Source organism: Saccoglossus kowalevskii, chromosome 14 (assembly GCF_978046115.1).
Source record: "Saccoglossus kowalevskii chromosome 14, keSacKowa6.1, whole genome shotgun sequence".
Taxonomy (NCBI): domain Eukaryota; kingdom Metazoa; phylum Hemichordata; class Enteropneusta; family Harrimaniidae; genus Saccoglossus; species Saccoglossus kowalevskii.
In genome coordinates, this window is record NC_140654.1 from 33932863 (window position 1) to 33959401 (window position 26539).

The following is a 26539-nucleotide window of genomic DNA, read 5'->3' on the forward strand; positions in this document are numbered from 1 at the left end:
CAAACTAGGGCTAGGCATGCCTGAAAAACTATGAATGCCATTCTAATGTTTGTTTGTTTTTTAAGACAAAAATGGTTGCCAAGTGAAATTTCATAAAAATCCAGAAATAATACAAGAACATCTTGCCATTCTATAACATTTAAACAAAATCAGTGAAAGAAAATTAATTGACCACCAGACAGTCATAGGTCAACAAAATGCATATGCATTGTATGCCTTTGTACATCTGAATAAGCAAATCCAACACCCAAACACATGTCCCCATTTTCAAACAAGTCTCCCACTAATAAATATATGAAACATCAAAGCTGTCAGGTTGAAGCAAAAGTTGGCAAACACAAGAGGGGTGCTGGCAATCGCCTTGCAAATTCCAATCAATCTTTTTTTATTTTAGCAAAGCTTACAAACTGACCAAATTTGAGCACTCTATAATTTTACTATATTTTATTCAAGCAAAATGAAGATATAAATATTGCATTCCATGATTCCAATAGATTCATTACTCTAAAATATAAATATTTGTTAAAAAAGATTACCAATTCTCAATGGTCTCATATCAAAATAAGATTGCAATACTGTGTTTACAAGTATTAGCTGTGATTAACACCCTCTCTAGAAATCAATACATTTCTACAATTGTTTTGTAAATCTAATTCTTCCAAAAATTCTCATATCACATAAATTAGATAATAAAAAGAACACTAGTTTGTGAGTACCAACTGATAAGTTAAATCAAAATATTGAAAATGAGGAAAACAGAAAATCTTAGAAGAATAAATTCAAACATATTTTATTATCTTTTGTATATATCCATATTTGGACACCAAGAGTTGAGAGCGATACTCATAATAGTCACCTTTGACAATAAATTATCTGACTGATAAATAGAATAGTGATACACAAATACACAACTGTATTGGAGCAATATTTACCATATCTACTCTATTAGAAGCGCATCTGCAACATAAGTGCATACGTTGTATACTGAATCATTTTTACCATGGAAACATGTCATTTTCATAGGCGCATAAGCTATACTAAAAGAGCAAATAGCATTGTTAATTTTTATTTAATTTTCAGTCTTGATCAACATTTATGTTACGATTTATAATAAGTCTCATAAATCAATTCAAAACCACTGTTCACTTTCTCAAAATTGTCATGTATTGAATATAATCTGCTACATTTGACATACGGAACAACGTATCCTGCCATAGCAGAGCAATAAATATAGCATGTCACAGTAATTTTATTAATTGAAATTAAATATTAATTTATTTAATTCACAAATGAATGTTTCCAGTGGTTTACATACATGTACAAGTTAATCCAGTTGAATTAATTAAAAGTATGTAACCCATGTTTTTGTAAACTTTTGCTAAATGCATAGCAACAAATATTATGTGTTCATAACCAAGTTTAAATATTATTTGAAACTATGATAAGTTTTTAAATCAAAAAAGCCCAATTCTAGATGAGTTAGTAATAGGATTCAGTGAAAATATTGATGATGTTGATTATAAATGTGTGTTTTTTCTTTGATAGACGCGTGTCTAAAAACACAAAAGAAAGAAACTGGTAAAGCTGCAGAAGTTGTATATTATGTCATTCACTTATCAGTAGTTAGTATGGCAACTGTCATTTCGGTAAAGCAAAATATACCCAGCACAAATGAATGTTTAGTTTGAAAATGAAACAAAGTTACTGAAATCAATCAGACTCTTGTTTACTAAAAAAGAGAACTATATTATCTTATCCCAAATGTATAAATTTATAGAATTCATTGAATTCAAATGTAAGCAATAGTATATCAAAAATACAATTTAAGGAATTGTTCAATCAATGAAAAGCTAAAATTGGTTCAGGCAACTAATTTATAGCGTTTATATACCAAGATATACCATGGATGTATGCCTATATCATAGTTTGAGATTTTCATACAATTGTCTATTTCTAGACTAGACACCTGTCAACAAATAATACTCATGCATAAGCTGAAATGTTGAATGAAAACCAGGCTTAAGCCATGCATCCAGTTAGTGTAGATAATGCAGATACTAAAAGTTGCTCTTAACATTATAACCTTAAATAAATCCGTCATTATTGCAAACTACTCAACTACTCAAAGTTTCAGACAATCACAGAATTGTGTCACTTTCAGTTTTTTTTTAAATTTTGGTTACTTCTGATTTTTATTTTTTAAATCAATTGTTTTCTTTGCTTAAGCAGGTGGTTTTAGGAACACTATAAAATTGTAAACATTATGCAAAACTACTACTATAATATAAACAAACAAAAAATACTCCCCCCAGGTTTGAAAAGTATTGCTTATTATTCTGTCATGGTTTGATACAAAAAATCTGTTTTTCTTTTGTTTACTAAGGGACGACGTCAAAAGAGCGATGTCGGATAAAAAACTTAATTCCTTTTAATTAGTTTTTTTCCAAAACCCCCCTACCCCCCACTGAAACTTAATTGATAAATACTGGTCATGGCGTCAGACTACATTCACCATTAAATACAAATTGATTATCGAACAGTAGTATTGCATAGCAGTTGGTTGTCGGGTGGGTGTAAAAAGAGTTTACAAATGCACCTCATTTGACGCACAGATTTACACTCGAACCAAACCATTTTTCTGTTTTTTTTCCCTTTTCGGTTATTTCTGTCCATGATTGGATAGAACTACAAATACTCCAAGATTTGTTTGACTTCATTAAAAAATAAAATCGTTTTTTTAGGATGGAAACTTTTTGAGGTGAAAACCCCCCACCCCCAAACTAAAGGAAATAAGTTTTTTATCCGACATCGATCTTTTGACGTCGTCCTTAATACATTTGTAAACTTCAAGTTTGTTGAACACTTGATGGTCTCCATAGTAATACTGAAATCTGGCACGTTTTTTTTCAACATGATATAACCAACAGTTCATGTAAATCTGAATATTGATGATCACAAAAATCACATTCCGGAAGTAAATTAATTGCTATTAATAAAGTTGCAGTCTGATCAGTTGACAGCGATTTGCACTTTAAAAAGTACTGATAAAATTAACAGCTGTCATGATAACAAATGAAATATATTTCATATATTCATGCAATAAATCTACAAGTTTACGTAATCTGGAAGCTCACAATTGATTATGTTTTAACGGAAATTTTGTCTTCTAACAACAACGAATGCACCATGAAGTCACAAAATTTTAGTCTAAAAATATTATCACTTCAAAATTTCAATGTAATTTTTTATTCCAAAAACCACTGTTTCAAAAATAATTAGTCAATTGAGAAGTCAAATTATTTTCACTTTTCTTTTTTAAATATTTTTCCATTTTTTTAAATTAATTCATCATTAAAATAATTCAGCCAATAAATCTCATTATTGCTAATTGTTGATTGTTTTAATCAATGGTACAATGTATGTGGACCATCTGATGTATGCACAGGTGACAACTCCCTCGCTTTAGCTACCAAAGAATAATTTGCATAATAATGAAATCAAGAGTCAGTTGTTGGCAAACCAGTAAATGCAGTAGAAATGTCAGCATAATATAACTACTACAAATTGCACAGAATCACTACTTAAATAACTCAATAACAGAGCCAATTGGGACACTCCTCTCCATTATTGTCTGAAGGAATGGCCAGTGACACTATTAACAGAAAACGTAGGGAAAATGCAAGACTGTCTGTTTGGGAAATTGGTGTATTCAGTTTAGCCACATGCTGTAGTTATCAGCCAATGAATCACATCATAGCAGAAATGACTAGGAGTTGGGTGGGAGGGGCCAACTCACTGAACAATGTGGTAGTTACAAAACTTCCTCATAACAAATACAGATACAACTATGAATTGTATTTCTGTGATAGCCATAAATTGTTTCTTTGAAAATTAACTTTTTCTTTCTACCCAAAAGAATCTAACATACTGTCTCTAATTTGTTTTTTCAGCAGAACTATGGTTATACTAGTGAAGGTCAAACCAAAACAACATCAGACTGGTATAATTTAACATTCATCACTATGCAGAATTATCATATGAAATAACAGTAAAATAAATGAATCTATCTAAATTGTAAATTCATTTTGTGAAAATATTTTATGCAATTATATTATGCAATGAAAGCCATCATATTGTACTATTGTTACTGTTCTCTCATTGGTGTAAAGGATCAAGTTCAGGATGATGACTGGCTTGGTGTCGACGCAGATCTCTTTTGTATGCGTAATGTTTACCACAACTATCACAACCAAATTGCTTTTCCCCAGTATGTTTATGGAGATGACCCTGTAAACTGTCAAGCCGACTGAAAATTAACCCGCACTCCTCACATTTATAATGCTTAGTTTCCTTAGTTGCTGACAAGACCACAGATCTTTTATTACCTTTGATTGCAGTAAAGATTGGATGCATGTTTCTTCTGTGACGGTGAAGGTCACCGCGATAATAGAAGCTTTTGCCACAATGTTCACAGACGTATGGTTTCTCTCCAGTGTGAGTGAATTTATGTTGACGGAAGCAGTCTTGGGATCGGAATGTCTTTCCACATACTTTACACTTGAAAGGGCTTTCATCTAAATGTACAAGTTGATGACGGGCTAAGTCACGCCTATAGCCGTATGATTTATCACACTGGTCACATTTATATGGCTTTTCACCAGTGTGTGTTACTAAATGCTCACGTAAGTAGTCTGAACGAATAAAGGATCTTCCACATTCATGACAAATGTACATGTCATTACCTGTGTGTATCTTCATGTGATCTTTCAGTGATTTAGGATATACATATGCTTTACCACACTCTTGACATATATATCGTTTTTCACCAGTGTGAATCATTTGATGTTTCTGTAAATCAATGACTGATGAAAAGCTTTCAGGACATTGATTACATGTTATATTTTTCTGTTGACTGTGAATAATGGCATGTTTACCAAGACTTCTTTTGCTGTCAAATGAGAGTTGGCAGATTTCACAAGTATTACTCAGGATTCCACTCTCACGTTTCAGATTATTAATACAGTTATCTAGAGTTTTGCGTTTAGATGAAGGTACCACAATTTCATTTGGATCTGGTACATTCGGTTCCCCTACCAATCCACTGACACCTTCTTTTATAACTTCATGTTTTGACTCTACTTGAATTTCTTGGCCATCTGCTGTATGAAGGATTTTGATCAAGTCCTTCTCACCATGGACTTGTACAAACTCAGAACAACCTTTAAGGAGTGTTGGAATCTTAAAGAATTCAGCAGCAGCCTGTAGTGGGTAGACATTATCTTTGTCCAGGTTGACAACACCACTGTACAAAAACTGCAGTAAATTGCCCATGGTAGATGCAGAAATGTCACTCAAATCAATTTTATCCACCCCAGTACGCATCTGAAACATGGTACGGAAATACTCACTGCAGCTTGCAAGGACCAACTTGTGACATGGAAAATCTTGACTGTCTACAGAAATCAAAACATCAGTGAGAAATAGCTGTCGTCGTAGTTGGTCTAGTTGATTTACTATTTCTGAGGTGTATCCGGGAGATGTAAAAGTCCATGTCTTCTGAAAATAATTGGCATTGGTGACTGATGCAACTATTTTTGTCATGTCATCATTGATTAAAACAGCTTCATGGCTTTGCTGTTGTAGTTGGTCAACCAGAGATACAGGATGTACAACTTCTTTTTCAAGTTTAAGACAAACGTTCTGATATGTTTCCATTCTGTAAAATCTGAAATGATACATTGACACATAATTAATGAAGAGTTCCAAGAAATGGCTATAATGCATACTACATGTATTGTTAAATTGGTTCTCAAGGGTATTATCAAAAATACTTGCAATGAGTCCTTCTAGGTCTAAGCCTATAATTAAATTACCGCCCATATCTTTTCAATGTTCATCCAATTTAGCTTTGAAGTTTTCAGTGTTACTCCATGATTCAAAAATAGAAGTTTGTTTCACACTTCAGAGAACACTCATTAGCTAAAAATAGATTTCCTAACTTGCAAACATGTTTTTTTTTTAACAATTTCAACTTATGACCTTAATGCATGTTTTCCCTGACAAAAGTTTCAATCTTCTCACTCCAGTGATGCATGCATCAGCCCAAATTATGCCAATTTGTTCTTCTATGGTTTCCCTTGCAGTTTCTTGACAATTCAAGTAGCCCTCCTTGTACATTTTCCATGTGACTAATATTTAATAAAACAAGCCATGCATGGCACAGTCCCCTAATAAGTTGACCATGTCTAAGAATGAATGTAATTTTTCCACGAAAAATTAGAAATCCCACTTTGTCATTTCTGGATAGATCACAAAACATTCATGGTCTTACTTGAAGAATTCATGCAATGTGTTTGTTTCATACATGTACTTGATGTTATCCTAATCCCTCCACTACTATGTAAAACACTCTATACTTATCTCCAATTCAATCTGATTAAAATCTTAAATCTTGTATATTTATTTTACTTTTATTATTTTTTTAATTATTTTGTTTTTAAGTTTTACTTTGGATTCGGTATTTTTTTAACTATCACCACATACATCTGAACAAATGCCTATGTGACAATATTTCAACCAGACCTTCTCTGACTGGTTTCGTCAACGAATCACAGACCATCTATAATGCACCTGATGATGTCACCGGTCAGTCAGGTCATAAACACACTCAACTAAAATGGTGGATTATATCAATGTTAGCAATGAAAACTATCTGGGAAAAACATGGTATTTTGGTTTATAAATTGTCAAATGAACGAAAATTAACTATGATTTTTATGATTATATTGTGGCTTAAATGGTTCCAGTTTATGTCGTTATTTTGCATGGTTATTTCGGGAATGGCGATTTTTGTTTCACTGGTTCAACCAAACACCAGCAAACTGTTTGCAGTCGCTTGCCCTGGAGACAGGTGATGTTTTGTTAGTGATCATCTATGGTATTGAAGTCATTGCTGTAAATATTCATTAAAATGCATCAATATAATGTACAATAACTATTTATTAATATAATAGAGCTGAAATAAAATATTTATTCGGAACACATGACAATTGATCAGGAAATATGTTTTTGCTCCAATATTCAGTGTGGACACTGTTTAGCTGGTTATACAATTTAAAATTTGGAAATTAATTGTTGCATTGTTTACTATAGCTGTTTACAGTTCATGAAACAAGACATGAAATGTCACAGTCCCCGTTATTTGATTATAAAGTAGTACAAGGAAAATCTGCAAACAGGTGAATAAATATGTACTCTTTGTGGGTACAACTCATCATAAAGTGATTTCCCATAAACTAGTTGAAGAAACTGCATTCATAAATCTGAGTGAACCTTGATGTACATGACTTCTTTGTTAATCAGGTCTTAGTATATTACCAGGACCTGGGTTTGTTTCAACATCACCACTGGGCATCAGAATCATTCTCATGTTGTCAAATACAATTTGTTATTAATACAGGAAGGTTTATTATTTAAAATGTATTTATTGTACATAGACCAACATCTGTTAATTTAAACAATTGTAAAAGCTATGTTTTCAGAGCAAGTACATGTAATAATTAAGGAAGCCAGTAAAGGTTGGTCTGCTCATAACCTTCAATGGAGAAGTAACAATAACTGTTTGAAGTCTTTTTAGTGCATTTCAATCATTATTAATGAGTATAAAATACTGTAAACCATTTAATTTTCACTTCTAGATATATTCAGGATTCTATGAAATTTCAATGAAGTCCCTGACACTCCATGTTGTAGGATCCCAGAAAAAATTGCCTTGCGAAATTGGAGCAGTTCACAGCACCACTGTAAAAAAAAAAAAAGTTTGAAATGAGTATTGTCAAAAATAAACAAATGTGGATTCATAAGACATATGTACCAATCTGAGTGCTTCTCGAGATTACCGTACTTATCCGGGTAAGAGCCCATGCCTGGACAAACGCCCACCCCCCACTTTTGACACAATAAAGAAGTTGAGGTCATATCCGTGCACATGCCCAGGGGGGTCTTTTTCTACACAAAACAAAAAAACTATTTTCCATTCGTTGACTGTGGTTGTATTAACAGTTAGTTGACTTTCTTGAAGTCTGTCGTGATACTTCTTTTTTTGAAATATGCCGTGGCCCTAAAAAGGGCTGGCCGTTTTGTTTGTGCTTCCTTGGAAACTATTCAAGTAAATCGTATAAGGAGAGCCGCTAAGCAAGTGTCGTACTCGTTCGTCTTTAGCGTCGTCGACAATGAAAACAATGTTGCAATATTGTAGCAACCCGTAGCTGGGAGAATGGTTGAAATCACGTTATTTTGGCTTTATAAATATTTTGTTTAACCCCTGACATTTTAATTCATTTTGAGTTCACCCGTATTGGGCGTGTTTGTCGGCGGGAAAATCCTAACTCAAATGATTCATCACTGTCGATTTTTATTATTTCTGGTTTATTTGTCACATTATAAGCAATACATTATTTTTGTTTTACTTCTAGTGTTGCATATTGTTTATTTATTTCCGTTGCATGTTTTCATTTGCTGTTCTATTCCCTGCCGCAGTTCAATCTGCATGTTGTCACTTTTCGCCTATTTTCGTTTTTTTGCCAGGGATCTCCTGGCAAACGCCCACCCCTTCTTTTTAGCAATTTTCCATGTTCAGGACCCTGGGCTTATACCCGGATAAATACGGTAGTATCACAAGATTTTACTCTCTGTGATTCAATATCAGCCCTATGTATAACGCTGTGTTGATCAGGCAAACTAATTGACAATGGCCCTACATGTATCGCTATGCAATCACTGTAGTTTTGTATTCTTCTTGCAATTCGACCATAGAAAAATATTTGTTTTTGAGAGTGGCCGAATTATTAGAAGAAAAACAGAAACTATTTTTTTTAGTATAAATTATATAAATAAATTCAGCGAGCACTCCTGAAATTTCAGATCATTGGTACCATGTTTTTGGATACATTCAATGACCTAATACATAAAATCACATTTGTTATTGCTCAATCACTTGACCCTGTATGGCACAAGATTGCAAGCTTCTATCATAAAATTGGGTTATTTATTTGATGCAACGAAACATGCATTCACAGCAGACGGAAATTCGTTTGAGATATTACTGGATTTTTGTATTCAGTTTTCCATTTCAACCACCATCATCACTTAGTAAGCTGTGATCGTGCATTGGGATACTGACTGTGCATAAATGTGCAGTGTAGTGTCATCAGAAGACTGATTGTTTGAGAATATTTTGCACCATTACGCCATTTCAAATATTATATTAATTCACAGACAACAAAATAAAGATTTTCAATAACATACAAGTTTTCCCACAAATGATGATTGTATGGCAATTACAAGGCTTCGCCAGTTTTACTTTGGAAGAAGTTGAAAACAGGTAACAGGAAGGGGCTACATGACTACATTTTTTTTTTTTTATTTTAATCAAGCATGATTGTTTTACTTTTTTTTTTTTTTTTACAAATGTCTATTTCAGGGCAACAGAAACAAAAACAATAAATGTGTAGGTAGGCATTTTAACAATTGCACAATTAATATTGGATGAAAACGTCATTACCGATATAAATCATAATCATAATTAAAAATAAGATCACATTTAATTTAGTCAGTTTTCATAATAAAATGCATAATAACATGTACTTATAAATTTTAATAAGGTTCAACAGCCTTTTCATTTAGTGGCAGTTTATACACCATAAAACCTCTGGTTTAGGTGTCACACTCAGAGAAGAGTGAAAGGCCTTTGGTTCATAGGCATCGCGAAATGTTGGAATTGAATCCCCCCAAAAAATTCACATACTGTAACATGCATTATTTTTTTTATAATCTTGTTGATAACGAAAAGTAAAGTATGTTCTAAAAGAAGTTTCGAATAAATACAAACACGAATACATTGCTTAGTCGTTAGTACCGGTAGCGAATGATCACGGTAGCACAATCTGGTCATTCTGTGTTTCGCAAGTGAATAACTTACTTGTTTTCGAAGTATTGCAATTGTTGATTATTATTCAGTAATGATTATAAAAACGCACAAAAATTTAATTCGTTGAATTTATATAAATTGGAAGTAATATTCAACTTAGTTTCATCGTAAACGAATGATTTCGGTCGAATGTAAATGTTCGAAGAGATACGATATCCTCCATGTTCTCATTTACATGTGGCTCATTTAAATATGTTAATGACGGTTCAGTGACCTCGTGGTGAACGCAACGCGGTAGTAGATTTACCGATGTTCTGGCAAGACCTTTATTATGCTTTGATTGAAAACGGCATGATTTTTTTTAATCAAAAAATTAGTTGTTTTCAAAATATAAACTGAGCATTCAAAGAATAATTTAACATTGTTCGCAGAAATAACAGCTTCGAAACGAAGCTTACCTATTTGGGCTATTCACAATATGTGTCAATGACTACTATGGTACAATATAAATTAGACTCTTTTAGGCGCCAGGAGTGAATGAAGTATCTAAAATATTTTTAAAAAAAACTATAAAAAAATGCCGAAAAAATGCCGGGCGATTTCATGGTCCGTTGCAGACTACTCGACCAACCATCCATACACGTGTTGTCACTGCACATCGGCCATGTTGAATCGCGCGAGATCGACAAAATCTTCATTACAACTAATATAATCATAGGCAACCTACTATTATATAATGAATAAGTTGATCGACACAGGGACATCCCCCCCCCCCGAGTTGTGGATATTTTGGAAATCGCGACACAAGCAAAAGACCGGATAACGATTTTACTTGAAACTATGTCCCCATGAATTAATCGTTCGTGTACAATAATTTGACAGGGTATACAATTTACAAACTAGTTTCGTAGATTGGAGACAATTGTTTGCTTTTTTGGCTTTTCACAAAAATATAAAGCTGGCAATCATCATAATATTCACGTCCGTATGTACGTCACGGAATGTACACCAATCGCACCCCAAAATACATTCAATTTTGTAGAAACTGGAGAACTTACCTTTGCAAACACGTCTCTTATGCCGCCTTCTTGAAGTTCTTGAAATCAAATAAGGTTACTAGTTCTTCTAGTAACTAGTGAATAAGACCACTGAGCCGAACAGAATACATGTATAAACAGTACTATAATAAATTGCACGCAATGAAGAAATCACGTGCTGTAGCGTTAGTCACAGATCTAATCTACTGTAAAATATTTTATTTCAGCTGGAATTATCATTCGCTGAAAAGACTCTTTCTGGCTGTTTTTTGTATTGAATTTATTTTCATTGATTTTTGACAAGTTTGACTGTAAAATATAGGAAAAAGGAAATATTCGCTGGATTTTATTTTAACTGAAACATTCCTTCAGCGAAAATAGCAAAAAAATGTTGCAAGCAAAAATAAAGTATTTTACAGTAATTAATTTATTCTGAGCATGCGCAGACGTTCTGTCAATGTTGCCGGGAGAGATAATTTTTGATAAAAATCGTGAAAAAGACCCACTTGGGATTTTCAGATCTGGAAAAAAAATTACGTGCATACTCGGAATACACTTGTTCATCAACCTGCCAAGATTCACTGATACCTGCCTGCTGTAGAATTTCTGAGAAAATGTTGGAGACGGAAAACAGACAAAACCTGAATTATAACTCCCCTTTTCAGGCTGCGCCTGAACGGGGACTAATTACATGCATACTCAGCAGAGACTTGTTCATCAACCTGCCAAGTTTCACTGATATCTGCTGTAGAATTTCTGAGAAAATGTTGGAGACGGAAAATGGAATATGGAAAACGGAAACCGGAAAATGGACATTTTGACATAACCTGAATTACAAGTCCCCTTTTCAGGCTGTGCCTGAACGGGGACTAATAAAAAAATATTAAAGTGCTGTGGAATTTCTTTTGTAAATAAAAAGTATACCTAGTAATTTTCTAGACTATTAATTTATTGAGTTGTACATGATTTGGTGGGCAAAATATAATGTACAGAAAGAATGTCCATAGAGTATTGCTACAATAAAATTATGGATTGCAAAATGTTATACTAGAGCAAGAAACTGGGAAAGTATGTGCATCTCACACTTTTCCAAATTGTGGTGCGAATAACAATAATAATACTGCAGTCAATCTAAATATTACTGCAAATATATTATGCAATAGTTGCATTCAAATAAATTCTTTTTACCAAAGAATTTCAAAATTTGCAGTTGTATTTTTGTGTTATCTTGACAAACAGCCGGCAATCAACCGACACATTTAGATCGCCAAAGCAATGATGATCTAGATGGTTCATGTCTGGCAATGTTTTGTGCAAACTTACAAGAAAAGATGGTCAAGAACATGTCAGTGAAATGAAAAATTAAATAAAATGTGCAGTAGACAACAGAACATGAATTTTGACTTGAAATTGACTTGAGTATCTAACCACCTTTTTCAGACATTTGTCCTGGCCAAGCTTTGATAGAGATGATGTCTTCAAAATGAAACCCACACCAAGCAACACAATCTTTTTGCTTGTACATTTTGATTGTTTGTTATTTATTTTGCCGCAGGTCAATATAAAAGCCTATCTACAATTGGCTATAGCTTATACAAGATTTGAACAGGATTTATACAGGCATTGGGTCTGATCCTTGTGGGCTTTCATGATTACCAAAACTGACAGCAAATAAATGATAAATTAAAATAAAGTATAATGAAAATAAATAATTAAACACAAAATTAAAAAAAAAAAAAACTAGGATGTTTCTTTTATCAGACTGATCTCTGATTCAGACAGAAAACAAATTTAAAATGTAGTCATATTAGAAGGAAAACTACTGTACAGCTTACGTAATTCATCACCAGAATTTAAATATGACAATAATTTGATTTGAATTAATGAAAAAAAAATTGAACAGAATAATTTGAAATCAACTTAAATAATTAGAACTGGTTTTATTGAAAACAATGTAATAACAATAACTAAATGTACTGGTTTATAATAGAGAAACTACATACTGGTAGTAATAGCAGCATTCACAAATTTTCATTAATGGGTTAACTTGAGGTAACATTGTGGTAACATTGTGGTAACATTGTGGCAACATTGTGGCAACATTGTGGCAACATTGTGGCAACATTGTGGTAACATTGTGGTAACATTGTGGTAACATTGTGGCAACATTGTGGTAACATTGTGGTAACTTTGTAACACTATTTAAACAATTAATCGTTTCTATTGAATGCAGCATAAAAGATGCATCAACCACAATTTATTATGAGAAGATAAACGCAATTTACATTGATGTATGAGAAGAAAATGGGTTTATATCCTACCAATTATTTGATACTGACATATCATTACTGACAAAACCAGGATTCAGCTTTGGTCAAAAACAGCCTCTTGGGGATGATAATGTCTTAAGGCATGGCCAATAAAGATATAATATTTAATTCTACTCATTTTCCACTCAATTATGCCAAAATAATCACATTTATTGCGAATACACAACTCAAAACTCTCAAAAAGTTATACAAAATTGCAATACTTGTGTATAAAAAGCTGATGAGGCAAACAATACACTATATGATGTTGATGATTAGTGTATTTACTGTTAAGGTCACATGACATTAATCAAGAAATGACCGTTTGTATTTAAATTTAAATGCCTTGCAATACCCAACAACATTTTTTAAATATTTTTTTCTCATCTGACATAACCAAAGTTTACTTTGACCTAATTATTATACCATAAGTTTTGACCTCCCTTGACCTTGCATAGATCTGATAATTATGAGGTTGTGTGTTCAAGCACATATTTCATGAGATCAGCTCCATTTATATGGCAGGTGAAGTGCAAAGTAACCGGGGAATCTTTTTTATTTTTATTTTACCACTTTTCTGGCTTTGTATTCAACTATTTAGACACAATGGAATAATTTTTTATCCAGAAATGTCATATTTTGCTACGAGTTTCCACCCATTGTAGTAAATCACTTATATTTTGGTAGAAGAATTTGAAAATTTAAAATCTGGTACATTTTTTTGCCCTAATCTTATTAATTTGATATAGATTGGTATGTGGTCTTTAAATATAAATGTTTTTACAAAACTGGTCCACAAATTTTAATCATTCATCAATGAAATATTCATTTCACCGCTATTTTATGAGATTTTTGTCTTATTTTCACATTAAGGCTGACAATCTTAACAATTTGTAGTGCGACCATTTTTAATGTACCCTATTCAAAGTTTAATGAGGTCAAAATCCCAAATATTCAAATAAATTCTCAAAATTGTGTTGTGTATCTTGTCACTGACAAGAGATTTGCATACAGTCAGTATGTTAGCCAAGTATTACAACTCTTTCAATTTCACAACTATTGCTCTTTTCTCAGAATTGTTGTGAATAGTTTGCTAATTAGTTCCATCTTGAGTTTATTATTGAACAGTGTTTGTCCCCCCCCCCCCCGAATGCTGTTGATTTGGATTTGATCAGGATGTGTAATATGAGTATTTTATATCTAGACCCTTTTCTGGTTGGTATATTTTTATTTTTTCTAAATCATAAAATGTTTCTTAAAACTACTTTTTTTCACAAATTCCATGTGTGGCCATGGTAAATCAAACCACTGTTGTGTTTTGGTATAACCAAGGTTGCCCGTCACAGGTCTCTGGCCTAAATTCAGTTACCGTGGATTTTTTTTTTATTAATTGGAGAAACAATGTATTTATGATTTTTTTTGTAAATATAGTGATAAACTACCTTTAATAGTCATAATTCTATGTATTATTTTTAGAAATTAATTAAAATTACTAATCATGCCAAATGTTGGTCTGTACTTGTTTGTGGTGAATGAGAACATTATACATTACAGTACTGCATCTAATAATTAGGCTTATATTCATTGCCTACCATCTAATTTGGTGTTATGCTGAGTGTGTATGTTGCCAATTTCTACAACTAATTGTCTGGGTATAGGGCGCCACCAAGTGGTAGATTTTGATAAATAACCCCCAGGGTTTAAATTAGGTAAATTTTTTTCCAAGGGATATTCCATCATATACAAGATCAACAAGAACTTTATTAAACCTTAATTATTCTCTTAAGATCTCATGCCACTAATCGACCAATCACCATTCAATCACCCTATGAATTTTTTTTAATATTTGTTCTCAGGTTCTCATCAAAGGTGAGACTAACATGTGGTCTTTTGTTTATTACTTAGCGGCTGTGTACCTGTGGGTTTATTCTGTTTTTATTTTGATGTTCTAATCTTGGTGTTTTTCCAGTGGTTTCTCTACAGTAGTACAGTAGGTGTGTCTTGTTACCTGAGATTTACAAGTTTGAGCTGACAACATGTTAGTTTTTTTCATGTGGTTGATTACTGGCATGTTGATTTCCCACTTTTGAGCCATGTTTTCAACTTTGTTTATCATTTTCATAAAACAATCTCCTCATATATTACCAGTAACATTGTCGTCTATGGAGTTTCAATTAAATGGTCATTTTTATAGTCATATATTTCAAATAAATTTATTTTGAAAAATATGATTTTTGTCATCTCCATGGTAACAAAGTAGTTTGATGCTTCATTGCTGAAGTGTTCATGCATACAATGTGTAATAACTTACACCAGTTTGGGGACATCAGCTTTAAATACAAACAATGCATTTTACAACTGCCTTCACTGAGTTTTGAAAAAAACAAGTCATTGAAAATGACACAGTCCCAGTTAAATTTTTGAAAGTTTTCTTTGTGCTCATCATATTAAAGTGAAGGGGTTGTCATGAGTGTGTCCTTGAAACTTGAGTCCCAAGTGGCGTATACAACAGATTGTTTATTTACATCAAATTCGAACACATGTTGCATGACGAATCCTTCGGTTTAAGACATAGCAAAGAAAAACATAGATCACAAGTGAAAGCATGTCCAAGTTATCACATTTTAAACAAACAAGATGGCCGCCAGTTGGCCATATTTGATCAAATTGCAAATTGAATTGACATGTACATGTATCCATTTATGATATACTAAATATCAATGAAAATGATACATGGGTGACAGAGATATAGTAATACGACCAAAAATAAAAACAGCCGTTATTTGAGCATCTTTGATCTGATTATGAAACAGAGTGACATGTATGATGTATGTGCCAAATACAAATGAAAATGGTACATAAATCTTGGAAATATAGTAGTAAGGCAAAAAATTTAGATGGCTGTCAATCGGCCATCCTTGATCCGATTTTGAAACAAATTGTAATGGACATGTATCCTAACATGTATAAAGTATGTGCCAAATTTGAATGAAAACTGACAAAACATGTCCAAGATAACACATTTAAAAAAAAAACAAGATGGCTGCCAGTCGGCCATTTTGAATCAAATCGCTAAACCACTGCATGTGCATATGTCCCACATAAAGTACTGGGCACATGCAAAGAATTAATCTACACTTTTACTGTAGTTTGGACATTATACAGAAAGTTTAAAACTTAATTTAGAATAAAAAATGAATATTTTTTTAATGCATCTATGTCAATTATTATTATTATTTACATGTACATCACACTCTATAAGTTGTAGAAGCACAACTTTACCATAGCTTGGCATGAGCTGTTTACTACAGCTAGACATGCAAGAAAATAATCCCTACTGTTTAGAAGCATACATACATATACTCTTTACATTTAAATTACAAACAGATCAGATTTTTATATAATCAATTTATTGCTTTTTTACAAAAAAAAAATTGACAATGTCTTTGCGTAGGGTCAATAGAATATGGGTTTATAATTTGATAAGTTGTCGCCTTCAACCAGGGTTCACTGACCTTTAATGAGCATATTTATATCTTGATTTATCGTAAGAGATTTTATAAGTTTATGAAAAATTACTGTATAATATAAATACGTCAATAAGTATTCACAACTAAAGAAAATGCAAAAAAAAAACACCGCATACCACTATATTCGTGCATGCCAACGATTGACCTGGCAAATGTCGACGTGGCTGAAATCCAGCACCCAGGATTTTTCTGCTTCGCTCGCTCACTCAAAATAACGGGATATCACCGACCACGATATACAGCTGTAAACATGGTATTAGTTCACTTTAACGGCGTAAATGGCGGACATGAAAGTAACAGAGACACCGCCAAATAGACAGCTCGCTTAATCGACGCCATTATAAAACAAACAACGCTGCCACACCCGCGCGCCCCTGCGGAGAGCGAGCACACTAAATATACCGACAAATGCAGTTGTAAATTAAAAACCACACACTAAATATGTCAATTTGATGTGGTAATGACTTACATATTTCAGTCCTGCACTGCTGACACCAAGACACCAACTAATTAGCGTGAAATTCTCTAATTCCGTGCAAAGAAACTTTCCAATGCAAATCAGCTTACCCCGTAAAGGACACTTGCAAAGGTCAACCGTTGGCGGCGTGCTATCCGTGCATGTCATGACGCACATCTTGCGCGCACATTGTACCATTCCTTGTATCTCCTGTAACACGGATGACGATAATAATAGTCTATATTGAAATGATGTTTGTTTTTTTATATTGGTGTATATACAAAATAATGACAAAAAAGTTGACGTATTGTAAATACAAAACAGATAGAGCAAAAAATAAGGCATTAAGAAATACTAGTACTAACGTAACGGAAAAAATAAATCTAATGACACATGGTGCATACATTGCCTACTGAACAGTACTTCAACTTGTTTATCACTGAGTAAGTATCCATTCTCTCTATTTATACGCTAAGCTTGCATACGATCTCTTTTGAGAGGTATTTTGGCGTTTGTTTCAATGAATTGTATTTATTCATTGACACAAAACTTACTTTGGAAAGTACGGCATTAAGGTCACTAAAAACTATACGACAAGTGAAAAAAATGATTAATTACATTTACAAATTACATAGATTCACTATCCATTAACATATGAAAATACTTAAAAATGCACCTATAATTATACTATATGTGCTGCGGTCTTATTTTGTGTGCATGTTTGAAAAGATTGTGGTTATCCTAAGGTGTTGCCGTCATGATCAAATTATTTTTTTTTATAAATTTGGCCAATGCAATATTCATTGCAATTTGTTCTCTTCTGTCAAATTTGGGAAATTGTTTATTTGCTTTCCGGCTTCCTCATATAATTTCTTTCTTTGATCGGCAAGTTGTTATAAAATGGTATTCGTCTTCTTCTTCATTCTTTGAGCAAAGACGACAGTTTTGTTTTTCTAATAGTAATTTCGGTTTCGTGTGCAGCCCTGTTTCGATTTCGAGGGCAGTGGTTACTTATTAAACGGAATCGACAGATTGGCTCTCGTAGATCAATATTTGTTAGCATTTTTTGTGTTACTTATACTTACTAATTATTGTTTTCAAGATGAATAAATTGTCGGTTGTTTTCTGAACCCAAACTGTGTTTTCGAAATAATAATATTATCATTTAGGAAATTTGTTGTTCTTTGATTCAATATACTACTAGTAAACAGTTTTGCCGGGCAGCTAGATAAGGCTATACCACTGTAATTGCCGCTATTAAAAACCTGAACTTCATGATTCTGGGAAATCATGAGATTTGTAGACAATATTAAAGATGCAATATGGACGAGAAATTGATATTTTAATCACAGTCGTTTAATACTACATGCTATAGAAGAGATTGTAATGTGATTTATCAGAATCTAAAAGCATAACTCTTGTAACGCACTAAATAGTATTCGTTCAGTGAAACAACAAAACACGCTTTTTCGGTTTGTTGTTGTACGTACAGGCAAAATCAATGTAAACACAGAAATTGTAACGTCATAGGTTGATACTGCGCATGCGTCAGTACAAATTCGGAGTAAATATGGCCATAAGTTGGGGTTGGTCGTATTTAATAATATCATTGAATAATTTATCTTCAGCAATGGCTTTGTTAATTTTAAGTAGTTTAATGGTTTTTTTAATTTCATTTTGAAATAAAAATATAATAAATTGAAAACTAGTACCTCGAATACCCTCGTTATGACGACAAAAGCCGGGCCAACAACACTGTGTCTCTTGTAGACGTCTTCTTGCGACACTGGTGATGATTGTCGCCGGTTAGTTTTCAAATCTACTAATCAAGAAATAACATTTTAACATCACCGCGATTAATGAGTTAGTTCAACACCATCCAACCATCCAAGCAGACGGTCGCATTGCTATGTAATGTGAAGGCACGTGCACACATTATGGGAGTAGACAGTGTTGTGTATTTTGAGCCAATCACAAATACATATTTGAATTTGAATGAAAGCTATTGGTTACATTTGAAAATATATTAGTAATTATTAGTAAAATATAGCAATAATACTTTATTGCACTTTTCATCAAAACCTCAAATATGTGGTAGGATAGCAATAAATATTCTACTCTATTCTAAATCACGGCACGGTTACTAAAAAAGTAGTAAAGCCCTTTTTTTTCCCGTAAAACCGTACCAGCTACCCCCCTTGCCCCCCCCCCCCCTCTTCTTAGAATTGCTATAATCATAGACAGTTTGCGATGCAATCGTGGGCTCTGTAGTGCCATCAGTATGCGTTACATTCCCCCTTATATTCAAATCTAATGTCATCCAGTTTCCAACATTTAGACATGCACCTTGAAAAATTGTGGGAGAAAATACAGTCATGTTTGTGTATTTATACTTCAAAAATCACTATTTAACCAAAGACGCCCACCGGGCTGTGTCACCGGTCACAAATTGGCTCGTCCTTTTATGCGTGCGCATCGAAATCTAATTATTTCGAAAACGAGGCTGCCTTGGAAATTTTGCCAGATGGTTTCAGTACACGGGTAAGTTGTGATCTCGTTTATGTTATTTAACAAAAATTGCATTAAAATATGTCATATTTGACAAAATACATTTGTAATATAGATATGGGGTAGGATTATTATATGTTTTAATACAGTGCTAGCCCGGGCCGGGCTGCGCTTATTATTGTAATGCTTTTGTCCGGGCACTTGTTCAGACGCGACCGCCATTATAGAAACGGAAGGCAACAGCAAGAACGACTTGGGACGCAGCTGGGAGAGGTACATTTATCAGTGACCGCATCTGTATATAATAATAGAAGGATGAGTCTTTAGTGACGGTGGCGGGTCATCGAATCAGTCTAAATGTCGAGCTAGGCCACGCCCCGAACATTATGCCTTTCTCTTTACATTTGAACACTTACGAATTCTACAGAGCAGGGAACTGCAGGGAGCTGACAGAGGAACACTACAGCAGCGGTTCATATCGAGTGAAATAAACAAAGAAAAACAATGCAATACAATTTTGTTCTAGTATAGTTTTTCCTTTTATCAGAGGCATGCAAACAAAAGGGGGTACTAAATAAACAAAACATTTCACTAATTTCAAAAATGAATTTAGCTGATTTAATGTTGAAGGAAATCATGAATTTCATTGATAAATTTGCATATTAGTTGGGTTTTATTTGTTCACATTTAGTGAGATAAATGAAAGTTAATTGTTAGATATTTCTCAAAGTGGTACTCTAAAGGTATGTTTTACTTGTAGACACCTTCCTTGCAGGGACTTTGTTGTAATTGGTCTCTGCTGTCTCTGCTGTAATTTTTAAATCAGATAATGTTTCAGATACTGATATAATTTCAAATAAAATGTACAGAGTGCACCTTACATAATTAACCCTATCACTGAACTATTTAATACTATTTTAAATTCAGGAAATTTTTCATTGAAATAGAATTATAGTTTGATCATCTTGGGTAAATGTGAGCTATAGATTGGAAACCTACAAACTCCTAAACAAGAAATCGAGACAATTAAATAGTAACCAAGATTCAACTATGCAAACATAAAGAAGCAAGTAGACAAAAACAAAGCTTACAAAATATAAAATACAACAGAATAACATATTAGAATTTGTCTGTCTCTCTGCAAATACATGTACCATCCATTCCATTCTGTCATGCACAGAACTGAGGCTCACTGGCCATGGAAATGAACGACTGAAACAGTATTTTATAATGATTGTTTCTAGACTAATATGAACAAACATAACAGCTGATATTGGTTGGATACATATCCACTAATGATTATATATTAAAAATATCATTTTAATAGTAATATATATTTTTATTACATCTTTAAATACAATAAATAAATAAATAAATAACAGATAAATAAATGAAGTTATATCATTCATTTGGGAATGTGTGCAAAGGTGTATAGTTGGTAACAATGTTTAATATTTGGGAATGTGTGCAAAGGTGTATAGTTGGTGACAATGTTTAATATTTGGGAATGTGTGCAAAGGTGTATAGTTGGTGACAATGTTTAATATTTGGGAATGTGTGTAAAGGTGTATAGTTGGTAACAATTTGTGTCATTTGTTACCATTGACCATTACACCACAAGTTTTCAGTTTATCACAAATTCACAAAATAGTCCCATAAAAATAATAAAAACACAAATTTTGTCTGTTGGTTTAAAAATTAGGGTATATTTTCACAAATATTGAAGAATTATAAAGAAATAGTGCAAAAAGTCTGGTGGTGAAAAGATTAAATATATAAACCTGTCTGTATCATTTATTAAATATATGAACCTGTCTGTATCATTTATTAAATATATGAACCTGTCTGTATCATTTATTAAATATATGAACCTGTCTGTATCATTTATTAAATATATGAACCTGTCTGTATCATTTATTAAATATATGAACCTGTCTGTATCATTTATTAAATATATGAACCTGTCTGTATCATTTATTAAATATATGAACCTGTCTGTATCATTTATTAAATATATGAACCTGTCCGTATCATTTATTAAATATATGAACCTGTCTGTATCATTTATTAAATATATGAACCTGTCTGTATCATTTATTAAATATATGAACCTGTCTGTATCATTTATTAAATATATGAACCTGTCTGTATCATTTATTAAATATATGAACCGGTCATTCGTAAACAATCACTAACATTAGTAAATGATACAGACAGGTTCATATATTTACAAACAAGATATATTAATGTAAATAATCACTAACATTCGTAAATGATACAGACAGGTTCATATATTTACAAACAAGATATGTTAAGGTAAATAATCACTAACAAGATATGTTAATGTAAATAATCACTAACATTCGTAAATGATACACATTTACGAATGTTAGTGATTATTTACATTAACATATCTTGTTTGTAAATATATGAACCTGTCTGTATCATTTACGAATGTTAGTGATTATTTACATTAATATATCTTGTTTGTAAATATATGAACCTGTCTGTATCATTTACGAATGTTAGTGATTATTTACCTTAACATATCTTGTTTGTAAATATATGAACCTGTCTGTATCATTTACGAATGTTAGCTTGTCATTACAGAATGCTTATGCAGCTCAGGTTTGTGCTCTATGGAAGCAAGTCTGACTAATTAGTGCTATCAGCTTGTAAATAAACTATGAATTTTTGTTAACATAGGCTATGCAAGTGATTAACAGGACTCATTAGCATAGCCACACCTCCATTAAACACTTGCCCAGGGCAAGTGAATTAGGCCTTTGAGACCCATGTTGACTATATGTCCTGGCCCATTTACTTACTTGCCAATATCTGATTGGCATATAAAAAATGTGACCAAAAAAATGTAAAATAGTAAAAATAGAAAGCAAAAAGTTAGTTGCCGGTACAGGAGAGCCATAGAAATCCAGCAGTAATCTGTCTGTGGTATAACATCATATGCAGAAAGTGAGAACCACAAATGTAGACACATTACATTGCCATGATTGCGACAACTGGTGTCTCCATCTATTTGCTTCTGTCATTGCAAGAAAATGCTCAAGTGTATGTTGTTCCTGGGTGTGCGTTTTTACTTACAGTGGCGTGAACATTGCTACAATCAAAGACACGATAAACAGGAAGTCCATTCTTGTCTAGCACCATTGTCAAATTTTGTAGAGTTGAGGACTTTTTATACGTGAGTTGTTCAAATAAGGAATTGTGAACAATTTATGATACATCCTTTATTGGAACGAAACATGTTCTTGATTCACCAAAAAACAACGTTGCCATGTTTTTAGACACACAGCGAACTTGTAACAAATGAATCCGTCTGATCCAAACATCCTGTGTCTTTGAAAATCGAGTGTTATCACCCTTGCATTTATGAGCTAAAAAACATTGAGGCCAAAAACAACCGATTTTCGCCCAATCTTGTATGCAATTTTGATATTATTAATTCAGTCCAGCAGTTGCGGTTGTTTATTAGACACACCCGGGAAACCAAAATTTAGAATGTGAATCACTCCAGTGTTGCAAAATCGGTGTTAATAGCCAAGGGGGTGAGGTTCAAAACATATATGTATATTGGGTATATAAAAACAATTCTCAATTTACTACATTTACTAATTACAGAGTGAGCATAAATATATAAGTACTACTACATGTATGTCCAGATCAGATACTGTAAAAAATATGTCCACTACTGAAATGTTAATTGGGGTGAATTACAGTGAAGACAAGCGTGAACATTTGAAAGTTTATTCTCATGACATTTTTCATAATCTTTATATCAGAATACTTTCATGAATTAATATTTTTTGTATAAATATAGAAAATTTCACTGCAACAAAATTCCAGTACCTGTTTAATAGTTTTGTTGTTCCCAGTAATACCCAATTACTAGGAGAACGAGGTTTTTTTCACATGAATGAAAGACAGCCATGATTTAACCTGTGATTTGACCTTTTGTCATTCTATACAGTAGTAGTTGTGTAACACATGTAAACTAGCTGTGACAACAATCAACCCGCGATGGGGCTGCAAAAAAAACCCCTAAACTCGCCAAATTTGCAGAATTACTTTGTACAGCAACTCAGATATTAATGTTAGTTACATGTGTAACCACCTTTTTGGGGTCAAGGTTTGACATTTACTTGAACTATTAGCATCCTCATAGCCGTACTTTAACTATTAGTTAATAAATAGGCCATTATCTACCATTAGTGTCTGAGTTGCCTTAATTTAACAAAGTAATACTGAAAATTAGTGAGGTTTAGATGTTTTTGACTCCCGTGTGCAAAGCACAAAAGGGAGTCTTTGCAGTTACCCTGTCTGTATGTCTGTATGTATGTATGTATGTATGTCACTTTTTTTGTTCCACCGTTATCTCAAGAACCACTAATCAAATTTTGATGAAACTTGGTACATAGATGCTCTGGGATAATGCGCAGAGTTGATTAGGTTTTGGTAAAAATCTATGAATATTAATTACCTAATTTGCATGATAATTAGCTGATTTTTAGCTGTTTCAAGACTGTTCCACTGATATCTGAAGAACCACTCATTGGATTTTGATGAAATTTGGCACATGGATGCTCTGAACTAGTGCGCAGATTTGATTAGTTTTGGGTAAAAATCTATGAATATTAATTACCTAATTTGCATGATAATTAACTGATTTTAAGCTGTTCTATGACTTTTCCACTGATTTTTGAAGAACCACTCATTGGATTTCAATGAAACTTGGCACATGGATGCTCTGAACTAATGCACAGATTTGATTAGTTTTGGGTAAAAATCTGTTAATATTATTAATTACCTAATTTACATAATGATTAATCAATTTTCAGCTTTTCCACTGATATCTCAAGTACTAATCATAACATTTCAATAAAACTTGGTACATAGGTGTCCTATGACACTGCACAGACCTGATGGTTTTTAGGGTAATATCAGTACATATTAATTACCTAATTTGCATAATTAATTAACTTTCAGCTTTTGATATTTCGAGTAGTAATGATCACGCTTCAATAAAACTTGGTACATAGTTACTTGAGGACTGTGCAGAGACCTAATTAGTTTTTTTGTAAATATTTGTGCATATTAATCACCTTATTAGCATAATTAGTTAATTTTCAGCTTTTCACCTGATATCTCAAGTACTAATCATCACATTTCAATGAGACTTGCGACATAGATATTCTAGGACTATGCAGAGACCTGATTAATTTTGAGATAAAAAATTGTGCCTATTAATTACCTAATTTGCATAATTAGTTAATTTTTTGCTGTTCTATGGCTGTTGGTTTTCAATGAAACTTTTAAAGAGTACCCATCACATTTCAATGAACCTAAGACTATGCACCATATTAGTTTTTGGTAAATATTTATGCTTCTTAATCACCTAATTAACATAATTAATTAATACTAATATCTCAAGTATTGATCATCACATTTAAATAAAACTTGGTACATAAATGCTCTAGGACAATAGACAGCCTGATTAATTTTTGGTTAATATCTGTTCATATTAATTCTCTAATTAGCATAATAATTAATATTTTTTTTGGTTCTAATCACATTCCAATGAAACTTGGTACATTGTGCAGACCTTATTAGTTTTACACCTAAATCTGTTCATATAAGTTACCTTATTTGCATAATTAGTTTTCAGCTACATTGTATTCCATCAATATCTCAAGTATAAGTAATTTTGAATTAATTTTTAATGTGTCTCCAAAACTCTCAGCACACGAGAGTTCTTTCTAAGCTTTCTTTGATTTTTTTTTTCTGCGTCCTTGTGTCCTTATCGTGGGTTGTGTCTTGTCACAGCCTTAAAACTCCATTTGTGTGCTTCATAGTCAAAAAAATTCTTTATTCAACCACAAATCACCTGCTTTCTGATTTAGTCATCATACCTGTAAATCCATGTAATTTGTCAGTCTCAATTCAAAGCTTAGATGTTGCTGCTCAAAACAATTTCCTGTGTAATAGTGAGGGGGAAGTTGTGTACTCACTATTATGATCATGTGAGAACAACCTTGTTCTGAAAAACAGTCCACTTACTAATAAATTTTCAACAAAGATATCATTCTTTTCTAGTAAACAGGCATTTTTGAAAGAAAAAGAATACTTTCCTAGAAAATTGTGAAAAAAAATTTCTCACTATCGAAGGTTAGCAGAATGTTACAATAGAAATGAACTAGAACGTACATTGTACTTACTGTATTGCTGTGTATAACATTTAGTTATTTATTAGTCCCCGTTCAGACGAAGTCCGAAAACGGGGACTTATAATTCAGTCTCTGTCCATGCGTCTATGTGTCCGTGCGTCCGTCCGGAGTCATATCTCAGAATCCCTTGGACCGATTCCATTCATTCTTTGCATGTGCCTAGTACTTTATGTGGGACATATGCACATGCAGTGGTTTAGCGATTCGATTCAAAATGGCCGACTGGCAGACATCTTGTTTTTTGAAAATGTTGTATTTTGGACATGCTTTGTCAGTTTTCATTCAAACTTGGTACATAGATTATACATGTTAGGATACATGTCCCCGACCGTCCGTGAGTTCCTGAGTCTGTCCGTCCGTCCGTCCGTGTGTCAGTCTGTCCAGATTCATATTTCAGAATCCTGTGGACCGATTCTGTTCATTCTTTGCATGTGCCTAGTACCTTATGTGGGACATATGCACATGCAGTGGCTTAGCGATTCGATTCAAAATGACCGACTGGCAGCCATCTTGTTTTTTGAAAATGTT

At 33.0% G+C, this 26539-nt stretch overlaps 2 protein-coding genes across 2 annotated transcripts in view; one reads left to right on the plus strand and one right to left on the minus strand.

Moving 5' to 3' along the window:
• Positions 1-3378: 3378 nt before the first annotated feature.
• On the minus strand, positions 3379-5601 carry LOC146734692 (uncharacterized). The gene has a single exon (XM_085507603.1). It carries the CDS (start codon positions 5599-5601, stop codon positions 4156-4158), a length of 1446 nt encoding a protein of 481 aa, XP_085363729.1. The 3' UTR covers positions 3379-4155.
• Positions 5602-19752: 14151 nt separating this feature from the next.
• The window catches only part of LOC102807726 (uncharacterized), a 72995-nt gene continuing 66208 nt past the window's right edge, over positions 19753-26539 (plus strand). Inside the window, exon 1 of the mRNA XM_085507604.1 lies at positions 19753-19802. The gene's annotated coding sequence lies outside the window, so the exon portion shown is untranslated. The remainder of the gene's footprint in view (positions 19803-26539) is intronic.

What these genes read in the sequence shown, in the direction of transcription:
- LOC146734692 (XM_085507603.1), bottom strand. Translation starts at nt 5,601, where the DNA reads ATGACAAAAATAGTTGCATCAGTCACCAATGCCAATTATTTTCAGAAG.